At 39.0% G+C, this 7,802-nt stretch overlaps 2 protein-coding genes across 2 annotated transcripts; one reads left to right on the top strand and one right to left on the bottom strand.

Moving 5' to 3' along the window:
- Window positions 1-74: 74 nt before the first annotated feature.
- LOC108252654 (putative multicopper oxidase GMC1) lies at window positions 75-1,410 on the bottom strand. The gene is made up of 2 exons (XM_017444966.2): window positions 1,181-1,410; window positions 75-475 (listed from the first exon to the last, which is right to left on the bottom strand). Exons 1-2 carry the CDS (start codon window positions 1,368-1,370, stop codon window positions 75-77), a joined length of 591 nt encoding a protein of 196 aa, XP_017300455.1. The 5' UTR covers window positions 1,371-1,410.
- Window positions 1,411-3,029: 1,619 nt separating this feature from the next.
- LOC103511386 lies at window positions 3,030-6,381 on the top strand. Its single transcript, XM_026825161.1, has 3 exons — window positions 3,030-3,517; window positions 5,525-5,593; window positions 6,170-6,381. Exons 1-3 carry the CDS (start codon window positions 3,274-3,276, stop codon window positions 6,364-6,366), a joined length of 510 nt encoding a protein of 169 aa, XP_026680962.1. The 5' UTR covers window positions 3,030-3,273; the 3' UTR covers window positions 6,367-6,381.
- The last annotated feature ends 1,421 nt before the right edge of the window (window positions 6,382-7,802 follow it).

Consider the following 7,802-nt stretch of genomic DNA (forward strand, 5'->3'; position numbering starts at 1 on the left):
TTTATGATCAGCCATGTGTTTTTTATTATGAGCTGTATATTTCTTATTATCAATCAGCCTTCGGTTTCTTCAAATTATGAACCGAGTGTTTTTTCGGCAGGCTTCTTCAAATCTTTCTTTGCATTGTTGGCCGAAGGTTTCTTTTTAGGATCAGTGTTTTTATGATGAGACGTGTGGTTCTCTTTATTATTAGCCTCTTGTGTCTTTTTACTATCAGCCTTCGGTTTCTTCAAATTATGAACCGCAGTTTTCTTCACAACATGAACTGCCGGCACCTTCCTAACTCTTTTTGCCACAGTTTTCTCCAAGTTCTTAGCCGCGGCCCAGTCCTGCTTAGTGACCGCAGGTTGAAAGTTGTCACACTGCGGAAAATGAGGCGGGGCTCGAACGAACTGTTTGCGGTCTCCCACTTGGAAGACGAGTGTCATGCCCGTGTCTGTGTGCATGACGAAGTGACAGTGGAAGTACCACATGCCTGAAACAAGAAACGATAATAATTAACGATAATAATAATATCCAAATTATTTGGATATTAGTAAGGACATTTTATGATTTCACCAAACTGATCAGGTAAAGCCAGCCTAGTTAGCTTGGTTAGTAGCGCGCCTGCCTTGTAAGTGCTAGGCCGCGGGTTCGATTTTTATCCCAAACAAATTCATTCTCGGAAAGGAAGGTTTTTTCCCATCCTGTCCTCTCTTTGATTTCAGGACGGTAGGACCTCCCTTATTACAGCTTCTCCTATCAATTTTTTTCTTCGACAGGTTTGATAGAGGGAACTATAAGACCTTATCTTATCGTCCTGAAAGCGAAGTGAGAAGGAAGACAGGATAGGAAAAAGCCAGCCGTTCAGAGAACGAACCTTATCCGCTCAGGATAAAATCTGCCCCCGGCGGACATCGAACCCGCGGCCTAGCGCTTACAAGGAAGACGTGCTACCCTCCAAGGTAACTAGACTGACCGTAGGAGCTATAGGTAAAGTAGAACTCTCAAGGAGCTGAATGGTATTTTATCATAGCTCATCATCAATATTCAAAAATCTACGCTTGTAGCCTTACTACCAACATTATCTGTTGAGGATAAAATCCGTCCCAGCGGCAATCGAACCCGCGGCTTAGTTCCTATAAAGCAGACGGGCTACCAACCAAGCTAACCATAAGATGGCCAGAATTGCTGGACTCACCTGGATTGTTGAAATGCACCCGCACCACCGTGTACCCACTGGGCAAATTCCCCACGGTATCCTTCACAATAGGTCTGGGCTGAGTTGTCCTCAGTCGAGGTCCCTCCTGGTCCAACTGTCTTATGAGCTGGGACAGAAACAGTCCCTTGTCCACATTAGGCGGGATTTTCCCCTGTTTGAGAATATACATGTCTGTCCCGTGCAGATGAAGAGGGTGGGGAAGCAGGGTGTTCCCTTGGGCTGGAAGAAAAGACGCCGGGAATTAGTCAGACCCCGGGGGACGCAAATTTGCACTCATATTTCGATTGCAAATATTTAGAAAAAGTAGGTAATATTCACGCAGAATCATCAATAAAATCACTGGGACGATAAGACCATCACTGGGTCGATAAGACCCTCTGTCAAACCTCTTAAAAAATCACTTGAAATCAGGAATAGGAGGGGTTTTCATTTCAAACATCCCGGGAAAGAGTTTCAAATCAAACTGTTGCACTGGTTAAACCGACACGCTACCAACCAAGCTAACTAGGCTACCAGCAGTTTACTACTTTTTTTTTTTAAGAGGTTTGACAGAGGGAACTGTAACTGCTATGGTCTTATCGTCCCGAAATCGAAGAGAGAAGGAAGACAGACCTCGGCCTTTTTTCATTCTTTTTTATAATGGGTACCTAAATGTCTGTAGGCATAGAAGTATTTTTTCCTTTGTGTACTTAATTTTTCAACCCTTTGCAAATTAATTTTATAGGCATTAGCTTCTCGACAAATTTAAAGTTTAATCGGTTGTGCGAATTTTGGATTTAACTTTTCAATTAGGTAGGCGGGACATTTGAGAAATTATCATTTTCTGTTTTGGAAGCTTCTACTAATATTCAAGTGTTGCACTCTTTTGTAGTTAGTACGTGCACTTTACGTTCACGTAGGGCTGAACAATAATTTCATTCATAAAATAAAAACGAAATGATATTTATTCTCACTAATCAAACGTAATCATTAAATTTCTTGAATTTACCTACCTACTAAGCGGTTGGCGGTAATACATGAAAGGTTTTATTGAACAAAAGGGGCTAGATACAAAAATGGAGCTTTAAATAACGTACCTATATCAGCTTGGAAGTTTTTGATTTGGGAGGTAAAAAAAAAATAAATAGAAAGTAAAAGAAAAAACTCGTTTGTCCTAATAACCCATTTAGATATCTGCCTATCAACATTTTTTTCGGGGACTGAGTCTTAACATTGAACATTAGAAAAGCCGTTTAATTCAAAAAGGGCCTAAGCCGGGTTGGGCCCTTGTTCAATACAACCTTTCAATTTCATATTGCACCACATGACATACCGTATGATTAACGAAGCACTTGTAGGTTACCTACTATGAGATAAGTACCCAATACAATCACGATTAAGCCTGGAAGAATCGTCGCTTGCCAATTTGATATAAAGGATAGTAAATTCGTACGTTTGACATGTAAAGATATGAGGATGAGTTTCGTAATTGAATAATGGGACAACGGGAATAATGGGACAACAGGATATGGGATCGCGGATTAAGAAGGATACCTACTCACCCAATCTTATAGCGAGGCATTCACATCAAGTGTCAAGACAGTTCCTTTCTCAATAATCGAATCGCCTTTGTAGAATCCAACGAAAAGGCACGTGTTCTGTCTGAAACGTACTGATTTCTGTTCTAATATCGTAATATCCATTAATACTTGAATAAAAGTTATTCTTTGTTATTGTAATTTGTGTATTTGCGTTTTTTTTTTTTGCGTCAGTAATAAATAGGATAACCGCGGATAACGTAAAATCAAAAGAAAACGTAGGTAGGTAATAGTAACTGTACCTACTTAAGTACATACCTACGTACCTATCTATACGTAATGGATTACACCCTATCGATCGAAACAAAGATAGGTAAATTTTTGTCCGATTAATAGTAATATTTTTGTGAACTATCTAACTTTTGACTTTATTTTTGCGTCTATGAAACGGTATGTTAGAATAAGAAACTGATGAAAAATCTAGCAAGACGTATAAAATCATGATATGAAATCTAACATAATGTGAACGATTCTAGGCTAGATTTCTAGCGTAATATGAACTTTTGCTTCTATCCTCGCATAGCTGGCCGTTTGGTACTTAATCTAGTGCGCCGTCTACACCAGGACATTCTAGACTGGATCTTCGCCCTCAAGAGATCCTGGCTGAATTGTTGTAACGGCGAGGTAGCACGAAATAGCGACAGTGCTGCTCCTAGTGATGAGAAGACGAACAATAACAGTAGCGTCAAGAACCACAACCCGCCACATGCAGAGTTGACACAGAAGAAAAGCTATGAGAGTAAGTAGAAATATATCGTTCACCTAGGCACAAAGGTCCTGTTCACCAGTTCACCTAGGCACAAAGGTCCAAAATTTAACCCTTTTCAGCAAGGGAACTGACTTCTGGCCGCAGTACCTAAACTAGGAAATGCAAACACCCTATCTGTCATAACCGGACTCCATTCGGTGACAATTGCCTTAATGGTCAGTGACCATTGCGGTCACCCATTTGGATACCAACCACGCGCAACGTTGCTTACTTTAGGGATCTACCTATACTATACGAAACGGGTGCATTGCCGCGCCACTGCTGAATGATGCTTTTTTTTAAGAGGTTTGACAGAGGGAACTGTAACTGCTATGGTCTTATCGTCCCGAAATCGAAGAGAGAAGGAAGACAGAATGTAGAAATTTGATCAATAGAAAGGAAAACCCCGTGTAGAAATTTGTAAATAATGATCGTTTTATGCTTTAAACAATACGCAGGGAACTAGGGACTTATTCTCCTATAGGTACTTCAAAAGTTTGACAGATTTTTTCCCCCTTCTTCAAGAGAAATAGAAAAAAATATCTCCAAAATACTCCAAATTGATTTTCTTCGGTCCTTAATTAAATTCAATTGAATTTCAATTGTCTCTTAAATTAATTAAAAGGGTTTTTGAGATTAAAGGACATGAGAAAAAGAATGTTAGCAAAAAATTGATTAGATATTTTAACTATTCCATACATATGTAACTAATTTTAAATATGTACTTAGATTCATAGAAGATTTCATAGTGAGATTTGACATTTCCTGAATTTGCGATCGCAGGGGAGTGGTCAAGATATTCTTCTGCGCATGCTCAGTACCTAGGTTAACTACCAGGAAGGTCATTACCATAACTACGTCTGCGCAGAAGATCATAATGAATATTAGGAAGTTCAAAATCTCTAGTATTTTCTATTGTTTTGCCCTTAGATTTTAGACAAGTCTCTCTGCTTTTTTTTCCATCTACCTACTTCTTTCTTTGTACTCTTTTTTTAATTTAAATGTAATATACATAGATTGCGATTTTATTTTCAAAATGATTTGAAATCCTTGTATGATGTGTATGTCGAAGGTACTTGAAATAAATTAAAACTTACTTTTGACACACTAGAATTTTACGTTGTTGTTTTTCTGATCTCTCCTTGGAAAGTTGGTCCTTTTGAGATTTCGCAAAAGAAAAAACTTTCAATATGAAGGGTTAGTTAGGAAGTTTGGTATAGAGAACTGTAACCGCTAAGGTCTTATCGTCCCGAAATCCAAGAGAGAAGAAAGGATAGGAGAAACCCAGCCGTTCCGAGAACGAACCTTATCCGTTCAGGATAAAATCCACCCCACGAGGGAATCGAACCCGCGGCCTAGCGCTTACAAGGCAGACGCGCTACCCTCCAAGCTAACTAGTCTGGCAAACAATTCTCTGTCTTCATGTACTTTTTTTTCGAACAAACTGCTAATTTTCTCGAAAATGAACAATCACACCAGGAGTTTTGGCAGTAAAACGACGGAAAATTGTCAAGAGGAAAAAATTTGACACGAAAAAAAAAACTAGAAGAGAAAAGTAAGACATTAATAAAAGTGGACAGAGTGTACAGCATTGAGCAGAAAAGAACCATCCATTCCCCTCATGGTTGGTTCTTTTCTTTTTAATGCTGTCCAATTATGAGAGAGAAAAAAATGACCCGATTTTACAGTCCACTTCAACTGGGAAGTCCGATGACCTTTGGGTGCGCACTCGTCAAAAAATAGCTCGTTGATTAACAAGTAAGCATGTGAATAGTTGATCCCATGGGATTTTTCACGCCGAATCGAATGGTGAAACTTTTAGAACTGTCCGACTTACAGTTAAGTTGCGGTTCCCCTCCATGCGCTTCCATCGGATTTCCCAGTTGACGTGGACTGTACATTACCTACTTTCTTTCCTATAGGATAAAGAAAGTGAAAAATAGTAATGATGAGTAAACTTTGTTCCTTTGTTGTATTAAAACAAACAATTTTGTTCAGTTTCAGTTACTAAAATGGCCTGGTTTCATTCAGTCAACCGAGAACGAGCCGTGCAAATGGTGGCAGCAGGTAAGAAAATGTTACATTTAGCCTAAATATTCACAATAGAAATGTCATTTCCCTCCATTGAAAATGTGGACACTGAAGATCAACAACGTTGCGTGTGGTTAATGTTTGGACGGATGACCTACAGGGGACAAATCAAGTGTTGCTTACTGTTCTAGGTCCCGCTGAAACTGATATTTATTAATTCTAAACTATAATACCTACTGTAAGAAAAGAAAAGAAAAAGAAACTGTATTTATCTGTTATGAATTGTATCTTTTCTCAATAAAGGCTATTTTATTTATTTATTTATTTATTACCCAAATACATTAGGTACCTAATTGACACCTAATACCTTCTCTCCAGTCTAGGCTTGGAGGGTAGCGCGTCTGCCTTATAAGCTCTAGGTCGCGGGTTCGATTCCCGCCCGGGACGGATAAGGTTCGTTCTCGGAACGGCTGGCTTTCTCCTATCCTGTCTTCCTTCTCTCTTTGATTTCGGGACGACAATACTTTAGCAGTTACAGTTCCCTGTATCAAAGACTCTTTAGTACCCAATACCTATAGTTAGTTTCTATTTTGACATTTTTCTGTCCCTCAGGAGGCGAAGGCTGTTTCCTCGTTCGACCATCCTCTTCCTCGGAACCTCTGACCTTGACCTTATGGTATGGTGGAAGAGCGTACAATATTTTCATTCGGAAGCGAGACGACAACAAGATCGGTCTTGGAACGTTCAAACCGAATGAAGTGGTAAGTATTCCGTCCGGTTTATACTCTGAAATCCTATATGTTCACTGATACCGATTAGAGTTTAAAAAATATATATATATTTATATGAGCACACACTGTAGGTACCTAAACCTATTTACTTTTTTTACGAGTTTTGATAGAGGGAACTTAACTGCTAAGCTCTTATCGTCCCGAAATCGTAGAAAGAAGACAGGATAGGCGAAAGCCAGCCGTTCCGGGAACGAACATTATCCGTTCAGGATGAACCCGCGACCCAATAGCGGTTACGCGGGACCTTCTGCAGGGAAGGCGAGCGCGTTACCACTGGACTAATCCTGTCCCTTCGATTACACAGATCACAGATATTTAGAGCTATTATGAATTATGACTCATCAGCTAGCAGTCAGATGCTATCAAGAATATGTTTAGGATAATATTATGACAAATACATGAATCAATTTTGATAAAACTGCTGATTTTATTTTATCGACATTTCACGTTTGTTTCTTCAAATAAAAAAAAAAAAAACAATTGAACTCGTGCTTTATCTCAAAATATTAGCATTTTGTTGAAAATTATCTATCTCTACATTCTACATGCTCGTAGTATAGGTACATATTTTATTATCATGATCAGCCATTGACTCACGCATTCGTATGATTTGTCATGATTCCATTTTTACTTTCCTTATCCTATACCTAGGAAGGAAAGTAATGTAATCGGGTCAAATTTTCGATGGTCAGTTTTTAGTATCAAAACACGTTTTGAGGTCCCTAGAGCCTAAATCTTGGATTTTGAATTAAGGAGCACAGTAGCTCTCCACTCCACCAAGTCAGTGTTAGATATAAGCCCATTACTTTATGGAACTTTGAAAATTATTGTTTATAAATGTAGATTTTGAGTCATAATTACCTTTTGTTTCAACAGATGGCAGCTCGTGAAGATGCAACAAATCATCCACGGGATTCTCATCCTTGTCGTACTCAGCCTCGCTGTGTAATCACATCTCGTCCCCGAGGAGTTGTGCTCAGATGGAGGCTGAGTAGGATTATGTTCAGACATTTGGCAGATTACAACAAACTGTCCGGAGTGCAGAGAGCAATGTGGTAGAGAGTTGAGTCAAACTTATATCAGCTTTTGGAGAACCATTGTTCTTGTAGATATTTAAACAAACCATTAGAAGCATTACCTACTTACTTGGGCAGAAAGAGTCTTGTAGGTAAATAGTCCCAGTAGTACCTAATTTAGTTGTTCTTAAGTTATTGGATTCGAAACAGAGTTAACTGGACTGTGGTTTAAAATGTTTGAATCTCAGACGCAACTTTGAAAATTCAGTCAAAGGAAGGTCATTATTTGTCAATCTATCATCTGAACCAGCCCATTGCATCTGCCTGTTACCTGTATCTATGCCATAGTGGAGTTATTTTGAATAACTGTAGAGGAGGAGTCAGGCTAATTTTGGAGTAAAATTGGGGATTTTTTTTTTCCATGCACAGACTTTTTTT

The sequence above is a fragment of the Diaphorina citri genome, unplaced genomic scaffold (assembly GCF_000475195.1).
Source record: "Diaphorina citri unplaced genomic scaffold, Diaci psyllid genome assembly version 1.1 scaffold709, whole genome shotgun sequence".
Classification (NCBI taxonomy): domain Eukaryota; kingdom Metazoa; phylum Arthropoda; class Insecta; order Hemiptera; family Psyllidae; genus Diaphorina; species Diaphorina citri.

Coding starts and splice junctions, on each gene's coding strand:
- LOC108252654 (XM_017444966.2), bottom strand. CDS start 1,370: ATGTATATTCTCAAACAGGGGAAAATCCCGCCTAATGTGGACAAGGGA. Junction 476..1,180: donor GGTGCATTTCAACAATCCAG/GTGAGTCCAGCA, acceptor TTCTTGTTTCAG/GCATGTGGTACTTCCACTGT.
- LOC103511386 (XM_026825161.1), top strand. CDS start 3,274: ATGAACTTTTGCTTCTATCCTCGCATAGCTGGCCGTTTGGTACTTAAT. Junction 3,518..5,524: donor ACAGAAGAAAAGCTATGAGA/GTAAGTAGAAAT, acceptor AATTTTGTTCAG/TTTCAGTTACTAAAATGGCC. Junction 5,594..6,169: donor CGTGCAAATGGTGGCAGCAG/GTAAGAAAATGT, acceptor TCTGTCCCTCAG/GAGGCGAAGGCTGTTTCCTC.